This window comes from Apteryx rowi, unplaced genomic scaffold, assembly GCF_003343035.1.
Source record: "Apteryx rowi isolate R43461 unplaced genomic scaffold, aptRow1 scaffold_504, whole genome shotgun sequence".
Classification (NCBI taxonomy): Eukaryota; Metazoa; Chordata; class Aves; order Apterygiformes; family Apterygidae; genus Apteryx; species Apteryx rowi.
In genome coordinates this window covers 613414-628844 of record NW_020450766.1, presented here as the reverse complement: position 1 = coordinate 628844, position 15431 = coordinate 613414, and the positions used below count along the sequence as shown (strand labels likewise).

The window sequence follows — 15431 nt, the reverse complement described above, 5'->3', positions numbered from 1 at the left end:
CTACCAAACGGAATTTGCCTCAAAAGGGAGAAATAACCTGGGAAAGAGCGGGGAGCAGGCTGAGAGCACAAAGCAGCTGCAGCTAATACGCTGCCTAGGTAGGATCCTGCTTTGGCAGGGCGAAGCTTTGTAATTCAGAGGCTTCCCAGGAGGAGGACAGGAGAGAGGGAATCAGGCCATGAATTGCTACTACTGCTGCTCCTGTTGCCAAAAAGGGGAGGGCAGTCCTGGCAGTCTGTTATGAACTCCCATTCCCACTGTGCTGCCAAGGACACGGCTTGCGCTGCCCTTTGAGCTGCCGTGTGCGCCGGGGCTCCCCGTGCCTCGCTTTGCCTGCGCTTCTGGCCAGCTCTGCTATCACCGCTGCACTCGTGCCATTAGCACGTGCAGTGGTTGAGAACTAATGTTCAGAGATTGTGGTTCAGTCTGGAGCAGTCTTTTGTGCCTCAGTTTTCCATCTTTTATCCCAAATGTGTTCCCCCCGCCCTTTCTTCCAGGACATCTCCCCTATGATCTGATGCCCTATGTTTTCTGAGCTCTGCTGTGGCTTCATAATTTTTTCCATAGAGGTTATGCAGGGTAAAACTGCACATCAAAGATTTACTGTATTTAGCTTGCCTGCCCCCTATCATAGCAAGAAACTATGTGGTAATAGAGCCATACATGAAAATGCTGCAATATTTTAAAATAATGTTCCAGACATTGCAGCCTATCTGCTATTGTATTTTGGGAGGTGGTAGAAATTTACTGTATTATTTACTCAAGTATGGGAGCCCTGCAGTTAATCCTAGAATGATAAGAAATGAATTTGCCAATTTTAATCTCTTCTTCCCTCTGTATTTTCCCAATTTAACTATTCTCCACTTCCTGTGTGCTGTATTATGTTTCTAAAAAGGCCTGTAACCAGGCTCTGAGGTTTTTCTAGTTTCTGACGAGTCAGGAGTCTAGTTTCTGACGAGTGCTCTAATTCAAGGCCATTTTAACATTTTTCAAAAACATTGTTAAGACAGAATAAATAATTAATCAACCAGCTTGTTCAGTCTGAGGCTTTTAAAATGAATAGTTTTAAATTGCCTGTGGATCTTTTTCAAACTGCGGAAAACTGCCAGTTTAACTCACCAGTGATTCAGCCTGCTTGCTTTTTCTAAAGATATCTTGTATATCATTACTTGATAGCATTTTACTTCTTATTTAGAAGAATGTTTCATAACCCTTTAACTGCCTCCTACATACTGAGTGGAATGAGATGTCATATAGCTTTATTAGATCATCTGCTCACGTGTGTAGTTAGTTGTTGATGTGGAAGTCTTTTTTTAAAAAAAACCCAAACCCTAAGATTTCCTATATCATAGACATGGACAACTTAGTTTTCATAATACTTTGAGATTCAGTCTCTGGAGCTAAACACAAATATCTTTTATCTCTATATATCAAAGAACTGACAGAAACTAAGAAATGAAATATGAGGCCTTTCTTCCCACCTCCAGTATATGGCAATGTGGATCCCAGTGATGCTACCTATGTGATATTTGCTCACAAAATCAGGTATTTTTGGAATAATCATGTAAATAACTATTTGAATTATCTAGTTATTCACATCATCACTTGAACATTATGAAATATTCTACATAGAAAGTAAAAGGCTAAGAAACAATTTATTAGATGTCTTTGGAAGAGGCAGGTAGGCTGATGTGACAGTGAGGTTGAACAGGCCTGTTTGTGGGCTGGGCAAGACAGTCACAGCTTGGCTTCGGTTCCTTTTCTTCTTGGAGGGAGCAAGGCGGAGCCTTTTCTTGCTTGTCTTTGTTTCTGTAGACTTTTACATAGTTGGTTTTTTGGGGGTCTTTTTTTCCTCCGCCAACTTTGTGAGTAAATCTAAGTCCCTTTAAAAAAGAAAAGAAAAGAAAATTCTATTGACCTTCAAACCCTTATTTCATCTCTTTTTGTTTATTCTCATACACTCTTGTCTACAGGTGTCTGCAAAGTGCTTCTACCAACACTGATATTTATAAATGATACGTGAGTTTTGAATACCTTTTTCATGGTATTTGGAACAAATTCTAAACATCTTTGATTTAAACCATCCCTCTGTTGCAAGGGCATGACATCATTAGCTGTTTATATGCTGACCTTACGTAGAAAACGATGTTAGGGCCTGCATTGGCAGAATGGGATGCAGCTCTATTTCTTAAGGTTGACATCTACAGTATGCAAGAAAATGGAATAAATTATTTTTCTGTCTCCTCAGCTCATCCAACCCTTTCTTTGAATGAGCAGCTTTGATGGGAGCACAGAGAGCTGCAGTGCAACTTGTGTCCATCTGCTAGAGCCACACTATTCATTTCCTCTTGAGCATCCATTGCCACCCATAGAAGGCTGCTCTCTTTCATGGATAGCTTGTTCATCTTCATATGTTGCTGTCACTTCCCTGACCTCTTTTTGGACCCTTCTACCCTTTCAAAGCAGAAATGTCCTTGTTGATTCATCTAACGTGGCCTGAAAAAAATGGAACAAATACATCTGATCTGAACAGTCCAGATGTGAGAGTATGACCTTGAAATCATAAAGCCTATCTAGATGAAAACTATTGTAACTGGCATTCTGGAAGCTGGCTGGTGAGGTGACTCAGATTGGGACTGCTCTAAACATGAACAAGACAAAAACAATAACATGCTGATACAGAGCTGGAAAGCATCCACCTTGTCAAACTGGACTTGGAGATCCCCACAGGTTCTGTTCCTTAGACAGACTTTGGTACTGTGTATTCTTAAACACTGAGAATCATCAGAAAATTTGGTTGGAAGGGGGCCTCTGGAGGTCTTTTAGTCCAACCTCTTGCTGAAAGCAGTGCCAAGTTTAAAGTTACATGAGGTTGCTCAGGACTTTGCCCAGTCAAGTTTTGAAATTCATCCAGGGATAGAGTGTATGTAAGCTCTATGGACAACATTATCCAGTGCTTAGTTGGTCTTACTGCAGAGAATTCTGTTGTTTTTTTTTTCTTTTCTTTTCTTTCCTTTTTTTTTTTTTTTCATACATCCCAAAGGAGTTTCCCTTGCTGCAGCTAGTGACCATTTCCTCTTGACCTTTTACTGTGCACCTTTGAGAAGAGTCTCTGTCTTCTCTATAGCCCCCTTTTAAATAGCGGAAGTGGAATTACATTTTCCCCTTCCCCTCCTTGTCTCCAGGCTAAACAAACCTAGTTTTCCCAGCCCCTTCTCCAAAAGTCATTTGCTTCAGATCCCTAATCTTTTCACTGTACTTTTTATTAATCTCTTTCAAAGTGACCTCGTAATAACCTTGCTCGCTGATTTTCTACACTGTTGTGCCTATTTTCTCCTGCTAGGTGATACTGTGGCTGCTGTGTAACTGCTTTCTGTTCTGAGACCACTTTCCTGCACAGGTCCTCAACAATATCCTCTTCTGACTCATGAAGCCTTCATTTGAGCCTCTTTCTGAATGCTGTCTTCTTTAGCTCGCTCTGTAGACAGCAGTGATCTCCTAATGCTCTAGATTCAAGGCCTAGGTGGAGAGCTCTCTGTTTCTATCTGTATGACTAGGTGTAACTCCCTTGGGATGGAGAATGGATGGAGTCTGGTTAGAGCACCCAGGTCGCACTGTGACTTGACCACTTCAGGGTGCAGGCAGGGCGTGCCTGAAGGTCTATGAACTCTATCTCAACTCTGAAGGGTCTGCAAAGATTATGGTCACTAAGCAGCAGAAACATCGTGTTTCGTGACTGTAGATTGAGACAATGGGTCTATGCCAGGAAATGACAATACTACAGCAGTCAGTGAATAACAAGACCATTTCACTTGACAGAGTAATTCACAAAAATCATAGGTTTGGAGATGCCTTTGCTTGACAGGTCATATTGAGCAGTTTGTGGCAAGAAGTGTTAATAGCCGTGAAACTGGGGCACAATGTTTGGCTTTTTTGAGCTTACAATACTCAGAACAGTCAATATAAATATCAAGGCCGTGGAGAATGACAAATCATCCATCAGTACGAAGGAGTTTTATTATGTTTTTGCCATTTAATAAAATGGTAAGATTGCAATGTTCATAAGCAGATGCTATGAAAAATAAATCTTGGGGGTTTTCTCTGCCTCCCCGCCCCCTTTAGTCTGTGCAGTGCATGCTGTCGTATCACACAGTATGAGCGCAATTTATCTGACCACCCATTCAGATCAGTGATGTGTTCACCTCTGGTGGAGTGATGATTAAAATGACTGTAAATCATTTAAAAAGCCTTGCATGTGAAGTAGAACCTCCCCTGGTTTCTCACTATATGTATATTGGCACCACAGCATAGAAAGCCCTGAGGCATACTGCATTCTGCTTTTGCGTGTCAGCTAACTCATGTCACATTTGATAGAGATGGAATAGATGATGCTTTGGATGCCCTGGAAAAGTCACGCCAAACAAATATGAATTAAGGAACTTGCAACACTCTTTTAGGATTCCCCTTTCTTCCCTCATCCTCTTACCAGATTTATTTCCTTCTTATGCTATGGCAGAATAGTCATTGAAAGAGATAGCCATTGCTGCTTGCACATTGTTATGTTTCGCATAGCAAAACCCAGACTGCTATCTTCAAGCAAAGCAGCATAAAGATAAAAGCATATAGGTGAATGTTCATCTACTAGAAATATTTTAGGTGTTAAAATAATTCAGTAACTGTGATCTGTTGAAAGTAACTTGAAACTTGTTGGAATTGCATTAAAAAGTCTACTGCCTGCTTCAGTGCAATGTATCCAATTAAAACAGAAAACAGGATGAAGAGAATGTAGCATGGAACTAGCAGGTCTAATAGCAATAGGCAAAGGCCAAGACTTTTTCTTTGATGACTGTTCAGCTAGTTGTTTCCCATCAGTATACTTTTCAGCTTCTTTGAACCATGGGATGTTTTTGTCTGTGCTTGCCATGTCAAATATATTTCAGTTCAGATCAGTCAACATAATAACTAGAATGTCAATTCATCAATACAGCTCTTCTCTCTGTGGTTTTTACATTCATACATGCTGCAACAGTGCTATGAAGCTGAGAGGTTGTCAGTATTTCCATTATAAATATAATTTATCACTCTTCCATATACTGCAGCTTGGAGCTAAGTTTTATCATACAGCTGGTCTGAATCACAAGAAGATGAATTTACTCACTGAGACACCTGCAGAAAAAACATGTCCTTAAATAAAATAACAATACTACCTTTTAGTCCTTTAAAAAATAATAAAAACCGAGTGAATGTAACAAAAGAGAACTAAAGTCCATGTGATACCTGCTGTGCTTGTTTGTGTGTCCCAGCCTCTTCCTGCTCACTGTGCTAGTATCCTGGGCTTGTTTGCAGGCACTAGTCTCTTTTTTGCCCTCTTTTCATAGGAGGCTTCAGTGATTAAATACTTTTCAATTATTTGGCTTCTTACAGTTATTGAGCTTCATGGGCTCATCCTGGGGCTTAATCTTTTATCCTTACTTCCACCTTCTCTCATGCCACACCTCAGCATTTGTAGGGCAGTGTCTGCTTCTCTCTGACTTTAAAATATCAAGCATCAAATGAAGTTAGCTGGGAGATCTGGAAGTGAATGTCAGGTTGACCTAACCCAAGGTCTCTGGAAGACGTTTAGGGGCAGTCAGGAGAGGCTCAATCCCCGGTCTGGCACCATGGCCTCTCTTGATTTATGAATCGATCCTTGCCAGGACCTTGCTCCATCTACAGGACAGCAGTGGTCTGAGATGGGTCAAAACCCCAGGAAATCTGCTAATCAGACTTCTGGAAGGAGCCCTCTGAGTTCAGGAAATACTCGGTTCAGTTGAATTTCTTTGTTTCCTTACTCAGCTTTTAGCAAGAATCTATTTACAATTATTAGAACAGAATATTGGAAAAAATGCTCAGTTTTAGATGTACTAAACTATTCAGTAAAAATGAGAGCTCGCTGTGAAGAGCTGAAGAAGGATCTCACCATATTAAGTCACAGGGGATAAAATAGCAGATATCCATCAGAGTCAATAAAGCCAGAATAATGAGGAGAATGACCCAGAAGAACATAAAATTATAGGCTCCAAACCAGCCACTGTCTCTCATGAAAGATATCCTGGAGTTATAGCAGTCTGTTTAATGAAAATGTTGGATGTGTGCCCTAGGAAAAGCTATTGGAATGTCAGGAATTATTAGGAAAAGAATAGGGGACCAAGCAGGAAACATTTGCTGTTATGCAAATTATCAGCACCTGCAAAAGTAGTGAAAAGGATAGCAAGGACATCTAAGACGCAGAACGACAAAGGGACAAAATGCATATGCTAAGTAGTTACCCAGCAATGTAGAAAGGTTCAAGACCTTTCAATATATAAGGTTTGTCAGAGTATCCAGATCTCTTAGATGTTCATGTGGCAGGAATGGTTGAGAGTTGCACTCCTTACTAATTCTGCATATATCTGTGTTGCGATGTTTTCTTTTGTATTGTTAGGGTCAGGCTCATTTGATGAGATGTGAATGCTTACGGTCTGACAGCTGCGATCAGTGAATGGAAATTGGCGCTGCTGGGGAACAATCACCCCATTCTAAAGTAGATGTCTAAAAACAACACCTAAATTGCACCTGAAAAGAGCTTCTTTCTCCTCATCAGCTATGAAAGGAGTCTAGATTCCAGTGTCTAGAGTCTAGTGTAGATTTCTAATGTTAGATGAGACAACTCACATCAGTAATGCTCATACTTTTGCCATCAATCAGAGTGGATTGGTACACCTGGCTACAATTCATCTTTGGATGAGATTCATTTGCCCTTAACCTATGTGCATTAAACTAAAATATCTATGACTATTTGTATTAGGCTCAGTACTGCCGGTAGAGAAACAAGCATCTCTAGAGGACAAGTTAGCTCATCCTGAAATAAACTTTGAAGATGCTTTGTTTCAGGAGCCGAAGTTAGGCGAGATTAATAAATGTAAAATAAAGAGAAATAAAGAAATATGTTTGGTGCTTTGCACTTAGGACATGAGATGGGAACTCTGTAGTATTCAGTTCACAATTGCTATAGCTCGAGTTTATTTAATGTAATTGGGACTTTCATGATCTGATATCACATCTCTGCTTTTAAGAGTATGGTATTTGAAGTGAAGTTTAAGGCTGATAATCATACAGCTGCAATCTCTACATCAAGGTACTGGAAAGCTACCTAGCGTCCAAAATTTGTTTGTTTTCTAAGTCTTCCATGGCCCTGTGGTGTCTAGGACTTTTCTCTCTCCCTGAACGTGTTCTGTAGCATGTATTTTTGGGTAGATTCAGGTTGAGATTGTAATTATCCTACATACTTGTGGTCTGGCCTAGTATTATCCATCACAATACTGTCATGTGTTAAACCTTGGCAACATACTTAAAAAGCTATTTTTTTAATGTGGTATAACCAGTGTATTGGGTAGTTTTCTCACAGCATTAAGGAAAAAGGCCAATATTTTCAGCACATCAGTTCCCAGAAGTTTGTTTATATTATAGGGGGGACTGCCTAGATGCAGGCAAGCAGTCTGAACTGCATATTCTTTACAGGTACTTCTTCACTATGCAGAAATAATTGGTTTGAAGTAAATGGCCTGCAAAATATCAGTGTAAAGTCTTCCTAGCACAGTGGTACAAAATAATAGCATAGTCTGATCCATTCACCTAGTTTCAGCTTCCTGTTCCAGTTCTCAGTCATGGTTTACAAGACACTGAAGTCAAGATCCACTTGCAACTTCAGCTGTATGGTGTCAGCCACAGCATCCCACCTTCAGACTCTTATTTCCCTTAGGAAATGTAGGAGTGTGTTCTCATCTGTTTTGCTAAGTACTGCTATTTTCAATTGTCACTCCTTTTAACTGCTGCGTTTTAAATTGCCTCAGTCCTGTGGCAGATTATTTGCACTCAAACAGTGCTGTATGAGACACCTGTTCTGCATTTGGTTTCCTTTCCCAGGCTGTGACTCCCTTGTTTGATTCTCTTTCAGACAAACATGCCATGGTGCTTGGAGATTATTTGATTTCTGCACTTAAAAGTGCTTCTATAAAATTGTAATGGTGACCTGCTGTTTGCCTGTAAGATAATGCTTTTCTCAGCTGCTTGTGCTGAGCCCATTGTCTGTGTAGTCCAAAAAGTCCTATCCAGCAGAGTGCAAAGAAGCAGACACTCACAAAACTGAGTATTGATACTTGTTATATCCCTGAAATCACCACCAGAGAAAAAAATTAAATGGAGAGGATTCAAGTAAAACAGCTGAAAACTAAAGGGGAAAAAAAAGAAGTAAATAAAGAGGGCTGAGCATAGCAACAGATTAGGGTTCATGGACAGTTGATTAAAACTTATCTGCCACACTTTTGCGTATTCTAATTATAGAACTGGGATATTTTCTCACTGATTCAAAGATCCAAATTATGTACATATGAAATCATGATGTCTGTATCAGAAGAAAGATACAGGTCACAGTATTTAGTATTGTACTAACCTTATCAGTCACCTGCAGAAGTTATCTTATATCTCTCAAGAAGTTAAAAACTCTGCAGAGTTGATTTTCTAAAATTCCTAAAGTTTGTATCCATCATCATTTTTTTTATTGTGTATTATTGTTGAGGTCATGCTAACCTCATCTATAGCTGGCCACATTTAAGCTAGCCACTTTAGATTACAGACCCTGGGTACTCTCCCAAAGACCCCATTTCCTGGATACCTATTTTGGGATGGATGTGATTAATTGGTCTTTAGAGCAACACATCTTTCTCTGTCTCTAGAGGTAGTTTAGATGGTTGTTACAGTCTAGACACCAAACTTCTGGGTGGCTGAAGTTAGATAGAAGAATCCAACCGTGTGTGCCTAAATGACTTTATTTACTAGATTCTTATGCTACTAAAAGCTCCTCTCATCAGGCATGATGTCAGACTTTTCTGGAGTCTGTCATATTAACGACTATCTTGGGACGTGACCTTTCAATGAAGGAGACTATGTCATTTTTGCACCTAGCAGATGTTGCATGAAGTCTCTGTGGGAGAGAGAGGTATGGTGGTTCTGAGTCAACTTTTTTATGCTTTGCTTATGATTATCGTAAAAACTAGACAGAGTTTCCAGGACTACAGAGCAATGGGCATAGATATTTTAGTTCTTTCATATCTGTGAATCTGTAAACCCAGGGAGCATCTCCCCAGGAACTTCCGGGCTGAAAACGTCCACTCAGTCTGCTTTCTAGAGTGACTCTTATGGCTCTAGAGTGTATCTTATTTCACAGCCTACGCTGATCTCCTTTCTAACTATCAAGTGCCCTCTGGTAGCTGGCTGTTACAGCTTGGGGCTGGCTATCCTTACATTTCCTCTTGTGCTCTAACAGGACATGCAGTGGCTGTTTCTCTTCCTACTTTCTTAAAAGCAAATATGGACTGTTTGTCTGTGGGACGGAAGGTAACCACCCAGGTTCCCCCAACAGTAGTTCTGCTCCTAGTCCTTGAGAAGAAAACTTGAAGAAGATACTGCGTTTCCAGAGCCTATATGCAGTAGATATATTGTGTTCTCAAATTTAGCCTTTTAAAAGAATTGTTCTGAGTGGTGGGTGAAATGAGCATCAATGCAGGGAGTTCTGCATGTGAAAAACCAGACAACACTGTAGTATTATGAGTAACAGTGCCATGTGCATTGCTGTGCAGTTCTGATTTGCCATGATGAGTAGTAAATTCTAGTGAATTATCATTTGTTTTCTGAGCTAGTCACCTTGCCTACTAGATGACCTCCTAGCAGGCAGGTGCTTCTTCAGGCATGTGATCAGGATGTATCGTTGCAGAGGAACCCTTGAACCATCCTGGGTTTTGGGGCTCTGTTTTTGGGAAAGCTGGTAATTCTGCCCTTTGACACTGTGCTTTTTGTATGTGCTTTTAAGGGTTTGTTAAGCCATTGGAATAGTCTTTAGCAGTATACTTCTCCTAGTGGCATTGCATAAATTTCAATAAGTGCCTCCTAGGAGTGTTGACTGAGGCTAACTTGACTTTGTGGTTTGTGGTGGGATTTTGGAAAACTTGATTCTGAAGTGTCTGGCAAATCTACATGGATTTATTGAAATGCTTGTTCTTCCCCCACGTACAGACCCTAATATGGTTAATGCAGGAGACATGAATGGTTCTGGCAACCTGATGGATTTTTTGGATGAGCCTTTCCCTGATGTTGGGACTTACGAAGATTTCCACACTATTGACTGGCTGCGAGAGAAATCACGTGACACTGACAGGCACAGAAAGGTAAAGGGAATAGGCTTTAATGCATCACAGCCCCTGAGTTACAGTCGTCCTAACTGCAGAAAAACAAGCAAGTTTCCAGAATTCTTGTTTCCTACCTGGTTGTATAATTCGAGTAGGATTTATGAAAATATGTATGTTGTGTGTCTTGAGTTTGTCAATATGAAAATGCTTTCTGTCACTTAATCAAAGTGAACAGGACCGTCTCTAAATGTGACTGGGACTGGAGGGAGTAGGGAGCTGAGGAACTGTGTATACAGTCCAGTAAGTGAAATAGTTTTTGTTGTAAACATGGTATAGTGAAACTGTCAGCCTGAATCAGCAACATGCACATGTATATATATTTACATAAATATATATTATTTCAGATCACAAGCAAAAGTAAGGAATCCATATGGGAGTTCATCAAGAGTTTGCTGGATGCCTGGTCAGGATGGGTTGTAATGCTTCTCATAGGACTACTGGCAGGTATGTGTGTGTTAGAGCTACGTCCAGAGCCATCTCACCCAGATTTGCTGCAGTGCCATCTGCTTCTGGTTTTCCTTCATTGTCTGTGTGCTGATGTTTCAAGCTAAAAGATAGTTATGCATCCACATAGTTATAGTACTTAATGAAAATACTCACCTGCAAAGTCTCCTGCTGAGTGCTGACCTAGAAAAAATGTTATTCACAAATAAAGGGATTTTCTATTGCTTTTGGAAATATGCATCTGAGTGCTTTACCCATGATGGACTATTTTGACTTTCCCAACCTTTGAGTCACACCAGTAAATTTTATTTGTTAGGGTTTTTAACTTGTCTTCAGTTAATTTAATTCTGTAAGTGCATATTATGATGTGGAGAAAGAGAATGGTGGTTATGTACGATCAAAGGGAAGCTTTGTAAACTGCTAGATTCACTGGGTTATCTTCTCTATACGTGCAGGAAGGGAAAATACAGTTTCATTCTTAGTTCCAAATCTGCTCCCAAGCCAGACAGATATTACATATTTAACAACCTGCTCAAACTCAGATAGCAAATTCATTAATTTCCCAAGTTTCTCCTGTCTCCCACTCAGTTTAGCACATCTTCCAACTTGGAAAACTGCACTGCTAACGTTTTTTATGCTTTTTCAGTTATATCAGGGCACTCTTGTATCAGTCTGCTTGGTAACAGCATGATGCAAAGTTTCACACAATTTCCACCCAGGTTCAGTGTGAATTTCTTGCTTACCAATGATCAAGTTAATGTGTTTATTATAGCTGTTTAAAAGTTTGAGAATTATTGGGGAGGTTCTCAAGAAATCGTCATTGCTGAAGTGACGTTTTGGCATATTTTGACGAAATATGTTATTTTGTGATTTATTTTGTGGTTTGATGGTTTAGTAAGGCTTTTGACACTGTCTCCCATAACATCCTCATATACAAGCTGAAGAAGTACGGGCTCGATAAGTATTCAGTGAGGTGGATTGAAAACTGGTTGAACGGTCAGGCTCAGAGGGTTGTGATCAGCAGCACAAAGTCCAGCTGGAGACCAGCCACTACTGGTGTCCACCAGGGGTCGATACTGCGGCCAGTACAGTGCAAAATCTTAATTAATGACCTGGATGATGGGCTCGAATGCACCCTCAGCAAGTTCACATATGATACAAATCTGTGAGGAATGGCTGATGCACCAGATGGTTGTGCCGCTCTTCAGAGGGACCTCAACAGACTGGAGAAATGGGGAGAGAGGAACCTCATGAAGTTCAACAAAGAGAAAAGCCAAGTCCTGCACCCGGGGAGGAATAATCCCATACACCAGCACAGGCTGGGGGCTGACCTGCTAGAGAGCAGCTTTGAGGAGAAGGCCTTGGGGTCCTGCTGGACACAAAGTTGACCATGAGCCAGCAGTGTGCCCTTGTGGCCAAGAAGGCCAAGGGTATCCTGGGCTACATTAGGCTGAGTGTTGCCAGCAGGTTGAGTGAGGGAATCCTTCCCCTCTACTCAGCCCTGGTGAGGCTACACCTGGAGTGCTGTGTCCAGTCTGGGCTTCCCCCAGTACAAGAGAGACATGGAGCTACTGAAGCAAGTCCTTTGACTCACAGTGTCAAAAAGGTGATTAAGGGACTGGAGTGTCTGATGTACAAGGAGAGACTGAGAGCTGTGCCTGTTTAGCCTGGAGAAGAGAAGGCTTGTGGGGGATCTGATCAATGTCTATAAATATCTGATGGGAATATCTGTCAAGAAGATGGGGCTGGACTCTTCTCAGTAGTGCCCAGTGACAGAACAAGAGGCAGTGGGCACAAACTGAAACACAGGAAATTCCACTTGAACACAAGAAAACACTTCACTGTGAGGGTGGCTGAATAACGTGTTGCCTGGAGAGACTGTGGAGTCTCCTTCCTTGGAGATATTCAAAAGTCATCTGCACACGGTCCTGGGCAACCTGATCTAGGTGACCCCGCCTGAGCAGGGTGTTTGGAGCAGGCAATCTCCAGAGGTGACTTCTAACCCCAAATACTCTGTGATTCTGCAGTTGATACTGTAATTTATTAAAATATGTTATTTTGTGGTTTCCACAAAAGATCTGATGGGAAAGTGAGATGGGAAGAGAGAGATCCTGATAGGCTGTACACTAGCCAGAGGTGTTGAACCCAAGCTGAAGGCCATGGCTGACCTTATTTGGAGCATCTGGGATGGAGAATTCTGTTTGAAAAACAGAGCAAGCTCTTGAGCAACAAGCCGGTCAATACTCACCTCACTCAACTAGAGACTGTGATAAATATACACTCATGCACTCCCATTTTAGTAAAAATAACCCCCAGGGTTTGTTTCAGTTCTAGTCTGCAATGGAAGTTCATTCTGAAATCCTCAAGAAACCTGATAAGTTCCAATGACTGTGCCTCCCACTATTCTAGCCTTTTCCCAAGCTTTTTCAGCATTTTTCTCCTGGTGAAATGAATTGATAAATTCTGTTCAAATCTGTGAATGGTTTCCTGAAATTGTATTGCTTGTTGAATAAATGATTAACCATAAAAATGTTACTGACTTCTACCTATGAAACAATTTTAGACTTTCCATTTTATGTGAGGTTTTTTTTTAAATATTAATTGTGTTTTTTATCACTTGGCGGTTTAATGTTTTCCAGTAACTAAGCACATAGGGACCCAAAAGCAAGTAAGCAAGTATGTCATTTCTGCATTCTGGCTTCATCCATCCTTTGCATTCATGCTGGTATTGCATTGGTAATTGTGGGGACACATCTGTTTTACAGTGCTGGTACCGTGGAAAGGTGTGGGGTTTTTTTGTTTGTTTTTTTTTTGATCGATTAGCAAATATACTAGAGAACCAAGATTTTCACTGGGGACTCAATATAGATTTTACACTTTTCTGTCAGTTAGCCGCTGGATGTCACTGTTGCTCTGTGTAATTCCTAGGAAAACCTGCTTAACTGCTTGTGAAATAAAGTGCAAGTCTTACAAAGAGAGGATTTGAGGAATAGTTTTATTCTGCATATTTGGATTGCTAATGAATGTAACAGTGATCTGGTTCCTTTAAGTTCATAAGTCAGAATTTGGCCTCCTTATTGTTTCTGAAATCATTCTTTTTCAAGGTCATTGTGCTGCGGCCAGTATAACTGTGGGAAAGTACATGTATTCTCCTTCCCCATCCCTTCAACACACCGTGTGGCTTCAGTCCTGCAGCCTAGTATGTATATAGAGACCCTGAGTGAAGTCCCAATGACCTCAGGCTAATGGTACACCTGTCTGGAATAGGCTGCAGTATCAGGCCCTGCTTTAGTAATGCCTTTGCAACTAGTTCCCCAGATTGTGTATTTTTGCTTTTATTATAATTAGATGTATTTTCCCTGTGATTCGGTAATTCCTGATATTTTGTATGCCATGGTTTCTTTTCATGCATTTCTTTTTCCAGGCACATTGGCTGGAGTGATAGATTTAGCTGTGGATTGGATGACAGACCTGAAGGAGGGTGTCTGCTTATCTGCATTCTGGTACAGCCATGAGCAGTGCTGCTGGACGTCTAATGAAACTACATTTGATGACAGGGACAAATGTCCCCAGTGGCAGAAATGGTCTGAACTTCTTGTAAACCAGTCTGAGGTATGGGAGACCTGATTAGGCTGGGGTCTAGGCAGGCTAGGGAATGCCCTTTTTTCATACCTTCTGATATTCCCTCCAGAGAGCTCCTCTGAAGGAGAAAGTAATGAACTGAGTGTTGTAAAAGAAACATTTCCACAAGCAATATCTGCTTACCTTGGGATAGGTCCCATTGTTTCAGTGTCATGTGCAATGGAAATTGGAAAACTGTGTGAGATCTCGCTCTTTTTTATCAGTTTTAAAGCAAAGCAGTGTTTCATAACACTCATAACATAACCACTGGAGGACCTAAGCTCCTATCCAAACTTTTCTTTTAAACACAGTTTTCTAGGAGAAAAAAGATTGCCCCTGACAAATATATTTAGGAAGAAATTTTCAGGGCTGCAGATGGGTTTTTTTGTATTCAAGTGCTGTGAGCAGTAGTGGGAACTGCATATGAACTGCTTGTTATGCCTTTGAAATCAGTTTCTTTATCAGATAGCAAAATATTTGGCTAGCGCCAAAAGCTGAGGAAATAATGAACTCACTGGGAGATGGCCAAATTAAAAAATTTTCAAGGGGAGAGGGGAAGAGAAAGGGAGGGGAAAGAACTGATCTGGACTGATATGAAACTTATATTTTAAGAACTTATTTCTCTCCCTTTTTCTCAGTTGTAGTAATTTTTAATACAAAGAATGCTGCTTCAAAGAAAAATATGTGAATGTTTTGTTTTGAAGACATCAAAGAAAACCCTTCTATATTTTTAGCAGATGATTCTCTTATTAAAGATATGACAATCCATTTAATTTTTGACCTAAGTTATTCAATGTACTGAATAGTATTGAGCACTTCAAAACTCAGTCTTTTGGGCAAAATTATTGTGTCAAAAAAAATCTTCCATTTCCATAGGTGACTCAGACGAGGCAAAACTGAATATGGGTGGGAGGGATGTGGCACTGAAGAGAACCGGCTTATCGGATCCTGAAGTGTGTAATGGGACTTCTTTTTTTAATATCTAGTAATGCAGTTTGGTCCACAGTTGGGGAAAAAAGGTATATTTTAATGGGAGAAAGCATCTCCGACCAGGTGATATGTCTGAATTCAAAAATGGGCGACTCAGACAGACAGAGAGATTGC

General features: G+C 40.6%; 1 protein-coding gene across 1 annotated transcript in view; it reads left to right on the top strand.

Moving 5' to 3' along the window:
• The window catches only part of CLCN4 (chloride voltage-gated channel 4), a 38355-nt gene that overhangs the window by 1859 nt on the left and 21065 nt on the right, over positions 1-15431 (top strand). Inside the window, exons 2-4 of the mRNA XM_026079914.1 lie at positions 10090-10241; positions 10607-10706; positions 14131-14318. Of these exons, the coding sequence (XP_025935699.1) occupies positions 10090-10241; positions 10607-10706; positions 14131-14318 (440 nt within the window). The remainder of the gene's footprint in view (positions 1-10089; positions 10242-10606; positions 10707-14130; positions 14319-15431) is intronic.